At 52.7% G+C, this 17,278-nt stretch overlaps 1 protein-coding gene across 3 annotated transcripts in view; it reads left to right on the top strand.

Annotated features, from left to right (window-relative positions):
* Positions 1 to 452: 452 nt before the first annotated feature.
* PLCG2 (phospholipase C gamma 2) overlaps positions 453 to 17,278 on the top strand; it is a 166,498-nt gene continuing 149,672 nt past the window's right edge. For 2 of the 3 annotated variants that reach the window (XM_043434867.1, XM_043434868.1), the window contains exons 1-2: positions 489 to 618; positions 7,665 to 7,909. In XM_043434867.1, coding sequence (XP_043290802.1) covers positions 7,726 to 7,909 — 184 coding nt within the window. In that variant the 5' untranslated portion in view covers positions 489 to 618; positions 7,665 to 7,725. Of the gene's footprint in view, positions 619 to 7,664; positions 7,910 to 17,278 lie in introns of all 3 variants that reach the window. The other variant, XM_043434869.1, reaches the window with a different exon arrangement.

Here is a 17,278-nt window from a genome sequence, read left to right as displayed (position 1 = left end):
CTCATGGTATTCCATGTTCCCTAGAACAAACTTTTGGGACTTTGATCCTGTCTGACAGATGAGGAAGCTGAGCTTAGGGTATTTATGTGGTTTGCCCCACGTAGCAAGAGGCGGTCAGACACCTGCGCAGACTCAGTGACGATCTCACAGTAGGACCATGAATGGCCAATTCACGGGGATTACAGGGGAGCATATTAAATGCATGTAAAATACACGTGTGCAGTAAGCGCTCCATAAATGCTGGTCCTTCTGGAAGTTCTCGCTCCACCTTGCAAGGGACCTGGGGCAGGCAGGTCGAACCCTTCCCGCTGCCTCAGTTTCTTCCTCCACCCGCAGAGGCGCGGTCCCGAGGCTGGCCCGCCCCCGGGGAGGGAGCACGCGGCGCCCAGGGTGCTCCCAGCAGCGGGCGGCGCTGGGCCCGCCTCGGGGCCGGGGGTGGGGCGGGCCGGGGCGCGGGGGGCGGCCCCGGAGGAGTCACGTGGCGCGCGGCCGCGGCCGAAGGAGAAGTAGCAGCGCCCGCGTCGGAGGGCGTGCGCGGCAGGGAGTCCCGGGAGCCCGGACGGCGGGCGGCTGCGCGCGGGACCCCGGAGCCGGGACCCGCGGCAGGGGCGCAGCCAGGTGAGTGGCCGGGTCGGGCGGGGGCGCCCGGGGGACGCGCGCCCCGGGGACGCGCGCCCGGGGGAAGCCGCGTCCAGGGCGGGGGTCCTGCGCGGGGCGCAGCTGGCGCGGGCAGGGGTGGGGCGCGCTGCCCGGCCCCCGGCTCGCTGTGCCCAGCGTCCGGGCGGGGACGGCCACTTCCTCACCCCGGACCGGCGCCACTCCGTCGGTTGATGCCCCGGGGCAGCCCGGCTTTGAATGGGAACCGGAGGAAGCGGCGCGGCTTGCGGTCTGGGGTTCGCGCGAGCGCCGGCGTTCTAGGCTCCGGTGGCCCTGGGGGTCCCGCGTGGGGGGCCGGGCGTGTTTCCTGGCCACCACTGTGCCCAGGGCTGTGGACTCCAGGCGCAGGCCGGCCCCTGGCACTTCCTCGCACTACACAGGTGGTTGCGGGTGGCAAGCGGTACCAAGGAAGGCGCAGCCCCTCGCCCTGAGAGATTGGAGAGTTTTCGGGGGATCCAAGGTTCCCTGTCCCGCCCCACAGTGGTGTGCAGAATTACGTTTGTGCGACTGTGCGTTTTCCTGGTTATGTTGTGGAATCGCGGAGAGGTGGTTCCCCCCACAGCGGAAGAATTCGAGGAAAAGACTAGTCCGGTGTGGACCCTGGGGTCGGGGCGGGGGCGGTTGGCAGCTGGATTCCAGAGGCGGCCTGGGATGGCTCTTCTAGCACCCTGATCTTGAACTTAGAGTAAGAAAGTGGGGGGGGGGGGTGACGCGCACGGGAAACAGGTGGCCTTGTTAGTCAACGTAATTCGAATTTCGGTTCCAGCTGTGTAACCTTGGGCACGTCGAAGACTCTCTGAGCCCCAGTTTCTTCCCCTGGATACTTGGGCCACCGAAGCCTACTACATCGCAGGGCTATGTGCAAAGTTGGGGCTTATCTGCCACTTCTTGACCCTCTGGTTAAGAGCCCTGCGTGGGGGCCCGGGCCAGCATCCGTATGCTACAGCCTTGCAGGCAGTCTTGAGTCCCTGGCTGTCCCAGGCAGTTCTTATTACAGCGACGAATGCGACGTGTGTACCACTGCAGGGTTCCCTGATGCTCAAATTGCCTAATGATACCCGCCCCGCTTCCCCCCCAGCTTGTGAAACTCCTCTGGAGGAGGCAAAGCCAGGACCCCCATAAATAGCCCTTGGGCTGAGTGGAGTTGGTGGAAAATTGAAACTGAGAAAACTTTTGAAACCGTGTCTTCATTTAGAAAACTCTAAAAACTCAAAGCAGAAAAGCTCATCCATTATATTAGCATTTAAATCAGTCACGAGCGGATGGTCAGACCCTTTACCTGCTCCCACTCTCCAAAAATAACCATTCCTCCTAGGTTTATAAGCAGACAGCCTTTTTAAAAAAATCATTTAAAAAAATCAATTTAATTGGAGGCTAATTACTTTACAATATTCTAGTGGTTTTTGCCATACATTGACATGAATCAGCCATGGGTGTACATGTGTCCCCCATCCTGAACCCCCCTCCCACCTCCCTCCCCAGCCCATCCCTCAGGGTCATCCCAGTGCATTGGCCCTGAGCGCCCTGTCTCATGCATTGAACCTGGACTGCTGATCTGTTTCACATATGGCAACAGACAGTCTTTTTAAACATGTAATAATATTTATTAGTTTGCAACTCTTTTTCATCTGCCTCACAAATCTTTCCAGATCACAGTACTTGTAAATCTTCCTCCTCCTTTTCAGTAGCTAGTGAACATTCTTTAATGTGGGCTTCCCTGGTGGCTCAGTGGTAAAGAATCTGCCTGCCAATTCAGGAGACATGAGTTTGATCCCTGGATCAGGAGGCTCCTCAGGAGATGGAAATGGCAACCCACTCTGGTATTACTGTCTGTGAAATCCCATGGACAGAGGAGCCTGGCCGGCTACAGCCTGTGGGGTCGTAAAAGAGTTGGATGCGACTGAGCAGCTAAACAATTCTTTAACGTGTGTATCCCTTCATGTAAGGGATTCCTACCCCCCCCCCCCAACCCATTCATGAGCAGCTGAATTGTTTCCTGTTCTTTCCTCTTACAAATATTTTTGTGCATTTTTCTGCACAACGCTGGATCAAAGCAGATGCATGTTTTACATTTTAATAGATACTCGCAGGTTGCCCTAAAAAAAAAAAAAAGTGGAACTAATGCACACCCGTACTTGCCATGGCTGACCCTGCCGAGCTCCTCCAATGAGAATATGAATCACCCTGTTTCTGCAGGTAGGTGTGACATGCAGCGATAACACCCCTCCTGCCCTCAGAGGGGCTGTCACCTCTTAGGGTGCCACTGTGCCGGGAGTCCAAGAGAATTGTCTTGTAGGATTTTGTATGAAATCCTGCCCTGCTCTGACGTGTGCAGAGAGCCTTGAAGAGAAGAAAGCTCTCCTGTTTCCTGGTTTTGGGTCCTTGCATTATTTTTTTTTTTAATCTTTATTGGACTATAGTTGACTTAAAATGTTGTGTTAGTTTCTGTTGTACAGCAAAATGAAGCAATTATATATACACACATGTGTTACGTGTGCTCAGTCGCTTCTCTTGTCTCTGACTCTTTGCCACCCTATGGACTGTAGCCCTCCAGGCTCCTCTGTCCGTGGGATTTTCCATGGCAAGAATACTGGAATGGGTTGCCATGCCCTCCTCCAGGGGATCTCCCCAACCCAGGGATCGAAGCCATGTCTCCAGCATTGCAGGCGGATTCTTTACAGTTGAGCCACTGAGGAAGTCCATGTATATACATATATTTACTCTTTTTTAGATTCTTTCCCATACAGGTCGTTACAGAGTATTGAGTAGAGTTCCTTGAGCTATACGGTAGGACCTTATTAGTTACCTCCTCTATGTATAGTAGTGTGTATATGTCAATACCAGGCTCTCAGTCTATGCCCCCCATTCACCCAGGAACCATAAGTTTGTTTTCTACATCTGTGAGTCTTATTTGTTTTGTAGATGACTTCATTTGTACCTTATTCCACATATGAACGATGTCATATGATAATTTGTCTTTCCCAGAAGTTTATTTCAAAGAGAAGAACATGAAAAGTAGGATCTTATTAAATCTCAGCCTCATTTGTGTTTAACACCATAAGTCATTTTATAAAATTACCCAGGGAGGATGAGAAACAGGAACAAGAAAGGGATTTCAAGCCTATGTCATTTTTTTTTTTTTTTTTTTGAAAGCAGAAGCAAAATAGAAATTGCCTGTGATGGCCAGTGCCCTCCTCCGGGGTCAAGGCCTTGGAGACCTTGTCTTAGTTGCTGAAGTGTTGAACCCTGAAAGCCCGAGTTGGGAGCTGGTGGGTTTTAGTGGTTGACTCCAGGGATCTTGTGGCCAGGAGGATGCTTTCCTGGTTCTTAGAGAAGGACATGAGACACTTGATGTTTATGGTTGAGCCAGTCCACTGGGCTTCTGCATGGGGAGTGACCAGAATCCTGGGAAGATGAGTCCAGGGCCCTCCCAGAGTCAGAAAGAACTGAGAGCCCTGGTGCTCCTAGGTCGGCTGGTTTAAGGGGCAGTGTTGTGAGGTGGGGCGTGTTCCCTGTTTGCACCCTGCTGCCCCTGGGAGTGGGGAACTTGAGAGTTGTGTCCTGCTCCTGACACTGCAGCTGTGTGACCATGGACGAGTCGGTTGACCTCTCTGCGCTGTTAGTTACTATCTGACCAGATTGTGAATTCCAGAAGGGGGTTGCAGAAGGAGCAGGGGCATGGGATTCAGACCGGGGCTCCCATCCTGATGTTACCACATGTCTCCATGACCTTGATCACGTGATTTCACCTCCCAGGCCTTGAGTTTGCAGCCCAAGTATTTCTCACTGAGATGAATGAGATGAACCTGATACGGCAGGTGCAGGCACCCGGGAGGGCCAATAAACAGCAGGTTTTCCAGGGTGGAGACTGGCCTCAGGCCCCTTGCTTGTCCCCTGACCTGGAATAGGGGGTGGTGAGGCAGGAGGCTCCCATCAGGCAGGGTTCCTGCACACCCTTGGTCCCTGGGCTTTTGTTTCATCGAGTTCCTCGGACTAGAGCACTGTCCCCCCCGCTTCATCTCTTCTAAACATTGGATTCAGATGCCGTCTTCCCCTAGAAGCTTCCTCTGAGCACTGTTAAGTTCCCAGCCTCACCTTAGACTCAGTTGGGAACCCCTTCCTGCTGCTCCCTCGAGACCCCCGTGTCTCTGCTTCTGCAGAATCATGGAGCTGACTGTTTCCTAGTGGGTGGAGAGCGGGTGTAACTCATGACTTTATTGCTGGACTGTCAGCACCCCGGGGAGGTGCCCTGACTGTGGGTGTGAGGTGGAGGGGGACGGGGGCAAAGGACAGGGTCCGGGCCTCACCCCTCATTTGCGTGCGAGTCCACCGTCCCTGCCTGTCATAGAGCTGACTCTTGGCTAGTGCTTTGATCAGCTGGCTGATTAATATCATCGGAGGCCCTGCTAGACGCTGGTTTTGTTGTTGTTCAGTCACTGAGTCGTGTCCAGCTCTCTGTGACCCCGTGGACTGGAGCACACCAGGCTACCCTGTCCTTCACCATCTTCTGGAGTTTGCTCAAACTCACGTCATTTGAGTTGGTGATGCTGTCCAACGTTCTCATCCTCTGTCGTCCCCTTCTCCTGTCCTCAGTCTTTCCCAGCATCAGGGTCTTTTCCAGTGACTTGGCTCTTTGCATCACGTGGTGGTCAAAGTATTGGGAGCTTCAGCTTCAGCATCAGTCCTTCCAGTGAATATTCAGGATTGATTTCCTGTAGGGTTGACTGGGGGCTGTACAAACACTGTGGGGTCTAGTCCATCCAGAGCCCCTGGAGGGTGGTGTTATTCCCATTATACAGCTGGGACAGCCGAGGCCCTGATTTTGAGCAGCTTGGCACAGCGGCTCTGGGGTGGCCCAGGAGCCCTGGCTGAACACCCGGCTTCTCTGCAAGGTAAGAACTGCAGGAGCCTAAAGGGGTTTGCAGGTGGGGACGAGATAATAAAGATACAGGGATAGAGATGCACTCGGGGAGGAAGGGCAGTGGGATGCACTGAGGGGGTGACATGTACACACCCTGCCATGTGTGAGATAAATGGCTCATGGGAAGCTGCTGTAGGGCATGGGGGTCTTAGCTCCGTGCTCTGTGATGACGGAGGGGGGTGGGATGGGGCAGGGGGGTGGGCAGGAAGTCCTAACGGGAACGGGCATACAGTGTACACACCTGTGTGCGTGCTTAGTCATGTCTGACTCTCTGCGACCCCACGGACTGCAGCCCGCCAGGCCCCTCTGTCCATGGGGTTTCCCAGGCAAGAATACTGGGGTGGGGTGCCACTTCCTTCTCCAGTGTGTGGTACGCAGAGAGCTGATTCACTTTGTTGTACACAGCAGAAGCTTACACAACATTGTAAAGCAATTATACTCATATATATATATATACATATATATAAAGCCTGAGTGGAAAAGGGGGAAAAAAAGATACAGGAAACAGTGGATGGTAACAGGAGCTAAACCTGAGCATCGCTGACTATGAATCTTTGTTTTAAGGGCCGAGATATCTGGTTTAATCTGCAGAAGAACCTTCAGCCTTCCTTGAAGGAGAATCCTGCATCTGTTTTCTTCCCCTTTACAAGGGTGGAATCCAGCCCTGGGGGTGTAGTGACTTGGGGTAGGGGCTGTGGTCAAGTCCCCTTGGAGCGAGGGGCACTGAACCTTCGGACACTGGGGAGGCAGGATGTTGTGGGGGTGGGGTTGTGCAGAGCGTAGCTCGGAGTGGCCTGAATCCACTCATTCTTTTTGTTTGTGTGTGTTTATTTTGGGGCTGTGCGGGTCTTCATTGCTTTGCTCGGGTTCCTCTAGTTGTGGCCAGTGGGGGCCACTCTTGATTACACTGCTCTGGGCTCCTCACCGCGGTGGCGTCTCTTGGTGCGGAGCGCGGGCTGTAGGCACGCAGGCTTCAGTAGTTGTGATGTGCAGGCTCAGTTGCTCTACGGCGTGTGGAGTCTTCCCGGACCAGGGATGAACCTGTGTCCCCTCCGTTGGCAGGTGGAGTCTTATCCACTGCACCACTGGGGAAGTCCCAATCTTTAATTTTTTTTAAATTCATTTATTTTTAATCGGAGGATAATTGCTTTATAATATTGTGTTGGTTTCTGCCATACATCAATATGAATAAGCCATAGGTATGCCTATGTCCCCTTCCACTCTTCTTCTTAAAGCATCCTTTTGGTTCCTGGTCTGAGAATTCACTCCAGGGTCTGGGGGGGGAGCAGGCGACCAGAGTGACCCATGAATATAAGATCCCTGGAGGAAGTGGGGAAGGAGACCCCCTGCTTTCTGGGTTTGCTGGTGGGCTAGATGCGGGCGTGAGAGGAGCCAGACAAGGGAGGCTCTGGGATCTGGGGCCCAGGCTCCTCTCTGGGAAGCTCTGAGTGTTCAGGAGGATGAGGGATGACCAGGGACACCCCGGGAAGCTGAGCCGCACACCAGGTGCTTTGCTAGTGGCTTCTTGACTGTCCCAGTCAGAGTGGGGCTCCCAGGGGTCACGCGGCCTGCCCAGGGCCACACGGTCAGCGGGAGCCTCCACGTGGGGCTGCCGGGCCCTGCTGTTTTCTGCTCTTTCTGCTCCATTTCCACACGGAGGTCTCCACGGACCCATTTGGGAGGTTTTTTCTCCTATTCCCAGCTCCACTTGGGAAGTAAAGGAATGGTTAGAAGTCTCTGGGCAGGGTGTCAGGGGTGGGGACAGGAGCCAGCCTGGGGTCCTTTGGCTATTCAAATATTCTACAGCATAAAAGTGCGTGGGGAGGGAGAGATGGCGGCCCAGGTTGGGGTGATTTGGTTATTCAAAGCCGGGATAACGGTTGGGTCACTGAGGTCAAGGGCTCCACCCACACCTTGCTTCCATTTAAACATCTGAGCAGCTGGTGAGCCCCCCTGCCACCTGCACCTTCTCCCCAAGCTCATCCTGGTGGGCATGAGACAGGATTTTGGCTTCTGAAGCTCCCTCCTGCTAACCGAAGCCGGCTAAGTTAACTGAAACGAGTTCCCCCTTGCTTCCTTCCTCCAGCCTCCTTGTTCACCCCCTTCCTCCTCACCTCCCCCCTGGGGAGCAGACGACCACGAGCACCATGGCCAACGTGGACACCCTCCCGGAGTATGAGAAGAGTCAGATCAAGCGGGCCCTGGAGCTGGGCACCGTCATGACCGTGTTCAGCTTCCGCAAGTCCACCCCGGAGCGGAGGACCGTCCAGGTGATCATGGAGACGCGGCAGGTGGCCTGGAGCAAGACGGCCGACAAGATCGAGGGCTTCCGTGAGTACCTCTCACCTCCCCGCCCTGGGCAGCAGGCTCGGCAGCTCTCATTGGTTTGACACCTTCTTCTGAAAAGGAGAAGTGGCGTTGCTCTGTCTGGGTCTCTGACTGGGGTTTGGAGCAGGTGGGGACGTCGGCCAGCAAAGCCCTGGCGAGGGAGCGGAGGCGTGCGTGGGCCAGCTGGGAAATGACCTCCAGACAGCTCACCTGGGCTGCTGGCGGCTGAGCGCCCCACGTCACGGCGTCAAGGACCGTTTGGTCTGTGTTGATGGTCAAGCCGTCTGCCCTCTTGAGGGCTCACTGGCCAGAGCTTGTGGAAAGTCATCGCTTGGTGGTCAGATGTTGGGTTTAGTGCAGACAGCGGAGCGAGAGCTCTACTCCACGTGGGCAGTTTGCTGAGTGTGTGTAGCCCTCCGGTGAAGCTCTGCTCCCAGTGGGGGCAACTTCTTTTTTCCTTCCCCCTTACATTGGGCAGTGGGTTCAGATCCTCAAGTTTCTAAGGCCCCTTTTCACTCAGAGTCCGGAGACTTAAGCAATGTACAGTTGCAGAGACTTGCTTTAATAACTTTTTGTTGACTCCTTTTAAATTGAGAAATTAGAGCGTACGCTTGGGGGGAAAATCAGACAATTTATAAGCAAATGTCTGTCTTCCCCAGTCCCACCCCAGGCTCCAGAGGCCCGCTCCCGCCCAGCTCTGTGGTCTTCCGGATGTATTCTCTGCTTGTGTGATATGTCTGTTGTTTTTTTACACAAATGAGTACCTACTGCATATATACTTCTGCACTGCGATTTCTTTTTTGAATTTAATAGTTTTCTTTTAAAAAATTTTTATTTACTTCTTTGTTTTTCGCTGTGCTGGGTCTTCGTTGCTGCATGGACCTTTCTCTAGCTGTGGCGAGCTGGGGTCGCTCTCTAGCCGTGGCGTGCAGGCTTCTCCTTGCAGTGGCTTCTCTTGCTGTGGATCACAGGCTCTGGGGCGCGGGCTTCAGTAGTTGTGGCCCCCGTGGCTCTAGAGCAGAGGCTGTATAGTTATGGTGCACGTGCTTAGTTGCTCCGAGGCATGTGGGATCTTCCTGGATCAGAGATTAAATCTGTGTCTCCTGCACCGGCAGGCAGATTCTTTACCACTGAGCTGCCAGGGGAAGCCCCCTAATAGTTAACCATTGAGGTGTTTTCTTATCAGCATATTGATCTGCCTTTTGCTTTCATCACCACATAGCATTCTGGCTACAGTGTGATAGTTTAACCCCTAGAGATGGACACTTTGGGTTTTTCCAGTCTTTTGCTATTAGCTGTAGCGACTATACATGGATTCTTCTTCGGTTTTTTTTTTTTTGCTAACAGATTTATGGAGACACAATTCACATACCTTATAATTCATCCATTCACGGTTCGGTGTATTCCCAGATATGTGCAGCCACCACAGTTTTAGAATGTTTCATCACCCCTAGAAGAAACCCTGTACCCTCCAGCCATCCATCTGGTCCTCCTCCACCTCTCCTGCCTAAGCAACCTTTCATCTCCTTTCCATTTCCCTGTTCTGGACACTTCCTATAAAAGAAATCACATACTATGTGGTCTTTTGCCACTGGCTTCTTTCACTTAACAGAATGTTTCCCACATTTTCACGATCCGTCCGTGCTGTGTGTGTCTCAGGACTTCATTCCTTTATGTGGCCGGCTAATATTCCTTTCTACAAATATTCCACAGTTTGTTGACCCATTCATCTGTTGATGGAAATTTGGGTTGTTTGCTCTTTTTGGCTGGTGTGAATCCTGCCGCTGTGAGCTTTCGTGAATGATTTTTTGTGTGGCTGTGTGTTTTCATTTCTCCTGGGTGTATGCCTAGGGGTAGGGCTGCTCCTCAGCCAATGCAGTAACTTTGTTTGATCATTTTAGGAACCCCCCCCAGGCTGTTTCCCAAGTGGCCGCACTATTTTACATTTCCACCAGCTGTGTGTGGGGGTCACCTTTGCATTATTCTTTCATGCACGCATGTTGGGTTTATCTGAAGGACAGTGTCCTCCATGTGTAATTTCTGAGTTAGAGGGCACGGGGTGTTTTTAACTTTGGAGGACGGTTGGATCACATCCCGCAGAAGCTCCTGAGGTGTTGGGGGCCCCTCTAGTTCCCCCCATCTCCTCCCACGCTGCCATGGGGTTCTGAACTTGGCGGTTCACAGGTGGACTCTGATAGCGCAACGTGGCTCTTCGTTTGGTTTTTTTATCATGAGTGAGACTAAGTAGCTTTCCAAAAGGTTTCTCCTGACTCTGGAGCCAAGCCGGCCTCCAGCGGCCCTGAGCCAGAGGGCCTGCTTTGAAAGTGCCCGTGTCTGGAGGCCGCCGGCCTTCCCCCTGACTTTGTTTACATTGGCCTCACGACCTCCCCGGTGGCCCAGACCTGTGGCAGCTGGGGCGGGGGCGGGGGCCTGCAGGGGCAGGGCGGGCCCAGCGGTAAACACAGGTGTCCCGCCCACTGACTGTGGACGGCCTGGCCCTTGCCGGCCAGCTGGCTGAGCGCCAGAAATACCTGGTGAGGGGGCATTTGAAGGTGCAGGCCTCTGGCGCTTTCTCCTGATGGTTCTGATAGCGTGAGACAGGATTTTGCCTCCTGAAACCCACACCCTATGGTTCTCCCCAGTCACTAGGTAAGAGCAGTTCCTCCTCCTCTTTGGGGTGGCTGAGGGCGACTGTCATTCATCAGGTTGGTTGGGATTCAGTATTTTAATGAACTCCCCAGGTGATCCTGGTAGCTAGCCAGGTTTGGTAGCTACTGTGCTAGCGACTCCCTCCTCCCACCGCAACCCACCCTGTCCTCCCCCCCAACCCCGTCCTCCCACCCCTCCACCCTCCCCTCCTTCCAGCCTTCCTTCTTTCCTTCCACCGGGAGCTTCCCTCCCTCCTTTCATCTATCCATATTTGAATGCCTGCTCTGCCGGGCACTATTCTAGGTACTGGAGATATGGCAGTAATTGAATTAGACTCCTGTCCTCACAGAGCCTGCATTGTTGGATTAGGTACAAGCAGCGTGGAGCCTGACTCCAGCAGGGTCTGATGATCTTGGCCACGTGAGCATAGGCACGTTCCATCCCCTTGCTGAGATCCGGTTCTCCTGTCTGCAGAACGGGGGCGGTATTGGCGTCCACGCACAGTGTCACAGCTGCGAATGGACAGATGAGTCGCTGGATCAGAAGGCTGAGCATGGCGTGCAGCCCTGGACCGGTGCAAACTGCTGCTTTTGCTTTTGCCGTTGTTGTGGGCGACGAGCGGCAGCCAGCCTGTCTGGGGCAGCAGAGTCTTGCTTAGGTGTTTGGACTTTCTCTGGAGAGCAGTAGGGCTCCGCCGAAGGGTCTTCAGACGAGGGGTGGTGTGAACGCCTTTGTGTTTTTGAACCTGCACTGGCGAGCCTGTGTGAGAGGGCTGTGTCGTGGTGTTTGTAAAGTGACACAGAAGCCGACGTTGGGGTAAAGTGCTTTAAAAGGGTGCTCCCCTGACCACCTAGAGGGAACAGGCCTTGAGCCCTGGACGGGGCCACTCAGCACCTCATTTCCAGCCTCTTGATATAGGGGTGGTGTCCTGGGGGGCTGCAGCTGTGGTGTTGCCTTAGGGGTCTGAGTTAGCAGGACCCTGCAGGTTACTCTGGGGTCTGCAGAAGACAGCACCCGTGTGTGGTTCTGGGGTCATTGGCAGGTGGCCTCTGACCTCTGGACAGGTGTCACGGCCTCCTGTGTGGGCCTGGGTGAAGGTAGACACCCACGGGTCTCCCTGTGCACAGCAGTGAATGGTTCTCAGCCAGGGCGATCCCGTCCCACCCATGCAGGGGCATTCGGCAATGCCTGGAGATACTTTTAGTCCTGGTTATTTGGAGGGGGTAGCTTCTGGCATCTATCAGGTTGAGCCCAGGGATACTGCTAAACATCTTACAATGCACAGGACAGCCCCCACCCCAAATACTTATCCGGTATAAAATTATAAGATATCAGTGGTGCCAAGCTTAGAAACCCTGGCCTAGGAACTTCCCTGGTGGTCCGGTGGCTGAGACTCTGCACTTCGATGCAGGGGTTGTTGTTTAGTTGCTAAGCTGTGTCCAACTCCTTTGCAAACCTATGGACTGTAGCCTACCAGGCTCCTCTGTCCTTGGGATTTTTCCAGGCAAGAATACTGGAGTGGGTTGCCATTTCTCCAGGGGGTCTCCCCAACCGAGGGATCGGACCCACATCTCTTGAGTCTCCTGCATTGGCAGGCAGGTTCCTTACCACTAAGCTACTTGGGAAGCACAGTTCCTGGTCAGGGAACTATATCCCACATGCCACAACTGAGACCTGGCACAGCCATGTAAAATTAAAAAAAAAATATTAAAATGGAAGAAGAAAAAGTGTATTTCTTCCTTAAAAAAAATTAAGAAACCTTGGTGTGAGGTCATGTGTTTGCTTTGCTTAGAACCGTAAAATGTCACTGGATATATTAGACTTCCCCGTTGGACTGTGTCATGACGGAGCTGTTCTGTGGGTAGTGCCATGCCCCTGTTTGCCATCACACCGGGCCCCCAGCTTTGCTAAGAGAGAGGAGGAAGGACGGGGTCCCTGTCCTGGAGGGAACAGGTGAAATCCCACAGATAGAGGAGCCTGGTGGGCTTTAGTTCATGGGGTGGCAAAAGAGTCAGACACGACTCAGTGACTAAGCAACAGCAGCTGGGTGGTTCTTCTCTCTGCGGCCTGGACCGAGGTGGTACTTGGCTGGCGTGTCCCTTGGCCTGGAAGTTTCCAGAGTCTTTCCTCCTGTGTCTGGTGCTGTGGTGATGATGGCCAGTAGCCCGGGCTCAGCTGAAAATGTTGGCTGAGCACCTACTGCGTGGCGGTCCCAGGATCATCGGGCTCCTTACGCGGTGCGGGATCATCGGGCTCCTTATGCGGTGCCTGGCGTTCCCCCGGTATGTGTGTTCCAAGAGTCACAGGGCTTCTTGTGACCTAGCCCGAGGAAGTCACCTGTTCAGGTCTGCAGGGCCAACTCAGGTTCAAAGAATGGGGAATCTCCTCTTGGAGAAGGTGAGACTGTCCCAGGTGGGGAGAAAGTTGACAGCAGCCACCTTGGTGCTAAACGACCACAAGGACACGTGGACTCTGGGTCCAGACTCATAGTTCAGATCCCCGCGCCACCACCTCCTAGGAGCTGTGTGATCTGAGGCAGGTTTGCTTGACCTGTCTGTGCCTCAGTTTCTCTGTTGGTCAAGTGAGATGACAATAGTTTCTATCAATGAGATAAGGGTGAGAAGCAAGTGGATTTTATTTAAGTACTTTTTTGTATGTATTTACGTATTTTATCTGTATATAAAAGGTGCATATTTTAAACAGTAGGAGTCCCAAGGCCTGGCTTCTGACAAAGAAGATGAACTTCAGCCAGACACTGACGTCTTGGCCATCATTCTCCTGTTGACTTTTCCAAGGCCGCTGGGCAAGATGGTGCACTGGATTCCCTTCTGTGTGGGCCTCCTGAGAGCCTCTGGGTGTGGGACGGGAGCTTGTGCTGGGAAGTCCTGCCTCTCTGGTTTTTCTTTCCCTCCGGGTGCTAGTGGGACAGACTCCGACTAGAAGGGAGTCCGCCGGAGCATCTTTCTGAGTTGAATTTTGGGGTCACCTGGCACGTTGTCTGTTTGGGGGGGTGGCCTGGGACATGTCCTGGGAGCCCCAGTGGTCCACCTGCCCGTGGGGTGTGGACGGGCTGGTTGTGCGATGAACCACCTGCGAGGGCGTGGGCCGCGTCCATCTGGCTGGCTGGGCTTTGCTCTCAGGTTTTCTCTTCTGCTCCTGCACATTTTCTCCATCTGCTTGTTTTTGGCGAGTGGGGGCTGTCTGCGAACGAGGGGTGCTCACAAACAGGAGCTGCTCTGTTTCCCCAGTATTAGGCTCTTGGCTTGCCTGCCTCACAACAATAAGTGAACGGTAGTGATGGTGATGATGGTGTTGGTGATGAGAGCCGCCTGAGTGCTCTCCGTGGCCTAGTCCCTGTGTGAATGCATCACGCATCGCTGCTCTTTAAAGCCTCACGGTGACCCTGTGAGCAGGAATCATGCCCACCTTATTTATGAGGAAACCAAGTCCTGGGGAGACTCGGGGACATGCCCAAGGCCACACAGCCAGGAAGGGGCAGCACCCTGATTTGCTTTCCTTCTACCTACCTTTTGGAGTCTCATGTCTTCTGTCTGGGTTGCCTTCTCCTCCTGTGTGATCTCAGGGACGTCTGAGTTCTGTATGGGATAGCGGAGAGCCCTGCTGGGGACCGGAGAAGGACGGCCTTGCTCAGCCTTTGTTACAGCAAGAGGGAAGGCACTGATTCCCCCTTCCCACAGAGGACACGCCCTACCCAGCGCTGAGATGCCAAGGGCAGGAGACTTGAGAGGTGCCTGGTTAGCTGGAAGCCAGACGTGCTTGCTGGAGCCCCCACAGTGGGGACAAGTGTGGACCCAACCAGGGGCGCTGAAATGGGCTTGTACTCTTATCTTGGCTGCTTCTGAGATCCATCTTTGAGCTACTTATCCATTAAAAAAAAATGAGTATTTTGCAAAGTTCTTATTTTAACAATGCGTTTTTGAAACAGTGGAGCAGGTGTTTTTTCACCAGCATCTTCTGTCTACAAAATCCATTGTCTGAAAGTGGTTCCCAAGCTGCATTAGTCAAGTGTCCCATCAGAAATAAGATTCAGCCAGTGCTCCCAGTGTGTTACAAAATAGTGATTATAGTTCCCTGTGCTATACCGTAGGTCCTTGTTGGTACAGTATAGTATTAGTCTCAACCTCCTGATTTATTCCTGTCTTTTTTCCCCTTTGGTAGCCATGGCTTGTCTTCTGTGTCAGTGATTCTGCTTTATACATAAGTTCATTTGTATCATGTTTTGATTCCACATATAAGGGCTATCGTATGATCCGTCTCTCTCTGCCTCACTTCGCTCAGTGTGATAATCTCTCGGTCCATCCATGTTGCTGCAGATGCCATTCAATTCAGTTCAGTCACTCAGTCGTGTCCGACTCTTTGCAACCCCATGACCCGCAGCACGCCAGGTTTCCCTGAGCTTGCTGAAACTCCCGGAGCTTGCTCAAAGTCACGTCCTTCGCGTTGGTGATGCCATCCAACCATCTCATCCTCTGTCGTCCCCTTTTCGTCCTGCCTTCAGTCTTTCCCAGCATCAGGATCTTTTCCATTGAGTCAGTTCTTCGCATCAGGTGGCCAAAGTATTGAAGTTTCAGCTTCAGCATCAGTTCTTCCAGTGAATATTCAGGATTGATTTCCTTTAGGATTGACTGGTTTGATCTCCTTGCAGTCCAAGAGACTCTCAAGAGTCTGCTCCAACACCACAGTTTAAAAGCATCAGTTCTTCAGTGCTCAGCTTTCTTTATGGTCCAACTCTCATATCCACACATGACTACTGGAAAAACCATAGCTTTGACTAGACGGACCTTTGTCGGCAAAGTAATGTCTCTTCTTTATAATATGTTGTCTAGGTTGGTCATAGTTTTTCTTCCAAGGAGCAAGCGTCTTTTAATTTCATGGCGGCAGTCACCATCTGCAGTGATTTTGGAGCCCAAGAAAATAGTTGCTCACTGTTTCCATTGTTTTACCATCTATTTGCAAATGGCATTATTCCATTCTCTTTTTTATGGCTGAGTAGTATTCCTGTGTGTGTGTCTGTGTGAGTGTGTGAGTGAGTGAGTGAGTGAGTGGAGGGGAATTAAAAGATTAAATGAAGTAATTAAAAAATTAAACAAAATAATCCCTATAATCTGTTCTCAGTCACACAGAGGAGACAGGTGCTCAAGTATTCACTGCTCTTGTCAGCATCAGACATAAAGGGAAATGGCATCGTGGAAAGGCTGAGGTGACTGTGAGAGTGCCTGTGTATATAATGAAATCACTTTGCTTGCTGCATCCACGTGGGTCATCCTGCTCCCCTTCCCCAGTACGAATTCTCCACGTGGAGCCTGCTGGTGTGAGAAATAGAGCTGGTGTTTTTATCCCTGACCCTGATACAGACCTGCCTGTCCGCCATTCAGCTGAGGAGTTGGTTTCTGTGGCCGTTCAAGGATTGTCTTTTATCCTGGGTGACAGTCACTTGGCATCCTTAGAATTCATCTCTTTGTCATTATTTTTTAAAATGTATTTGGCCATGCTGCGTGGCGTATGGTATCTTAGTTCCTTAACCAGAAGTTGAACCTGTGCCCGTTGCATCAGAAGCTCGGAGTCTTAACCACTGGACCACCAGGGAAGTCCCTCGTCCCTTCTTTGACTTAGCAAATACTCAGAGGACCGGTGTGTGTCGGATATGAGCGTTGTCACTGGGGACGCCTGGTGAGTGGGACGGCGGGGACCCCAGAGGAGCTTATGGTGTCACAGGAGAGACAAGGCCAGACTAAGCGTTCAGGGCTGTGCCGGACGCCAGGGAAGGAAGAAGCAGAGCCCGTGACAGAGTGACCAGTGAAGAGCGTAGTGTTGGGAGGGCAGTTCTCAGGGGAGTGTGTCCACGGAGGTGACGTTTGAGCTGAGACTTGAAGGGTGATAAGGGAGCCATGGGAAGCTCTGGCCGGGGGCGGGGGGGAGCATTCCTCGCTGAGGACACAGCAATGAGGCTTCCATATGAGTCTGTGTAGACGAATGGCAGTGACAAATGTCTTCCTCTTTAAAATTACTTTTTAAATTTATTTTTAATGGCAGGATAATTGCTTTACAATGTTGTGTTGGGTACTGCCATACGTCAGCATGAGTCAGCCACAGGTACACACATGTCCCCTCCCTCCTGAGCCTCCCGCCCCACCCCCCCTCGGTTGTCACAGAACCCTGGTTTCAGCTCCATGAGTCATCCGGCACATCCCCGCTGTCTGTCCGTCTCACATGTGGCGGTGTGTGTGTGTCCCTGCTGCTCTCTCCATCCGTCCCACCCTCTCCTTCCGCTTTATGTCCACGAGTCTGTTCTCCTTGTCTGTGGCTCCATTGCTGTCCTACAGATAGGTTCGTCAGCACCATCTCCCTAGATTCTGCTTATATGTGTTAATATATGATATTTGTCTTTCTCTCTCTGACTTGCTTCACTTTGTGTAATAGGCTCTAGGTCTGTCCACCTCATTGGAACCGACTCAAATGCATTCATTTTTCTAGCTGAGTAATATTCCACTGTGTACATGTCCCACAACTTCTTTACCCTCTCATCTGCACATGGACATATGTTGCTTCCATGTCCTAGCTATTGTAAATAGCGCTGCAGCGAACATGGGGGTACACGTGTCTTTTTCAGTTGTGGTTTCCTCAGGCCATGTGCCCAGTAGTGGAACTGCTGGGTCGTATGGTAGCTTTAGTCCTCATTTTTTTTTTTTTTTTTTTTAGTCC

The sequence above is a fragment of the Cervus canadensis genome, chromosome 18 (assembly GCF_019320065.1).
Source record: "Cervus canadensis isolate Bull #8, Minnesota chromosome 18, ASM1932006v1, whole genome shotgun sequence".
NCBI classification, from domain to species: domain Eukaryota; kingdom Metazoa; phylum Chordata; class Mammalia; order Artiodactyla; family Cervidae; genus Cervus; species Cervus canadensis.
This window is presented reverse-complemented; position numbering and strand designations above follow the sequence as displayed.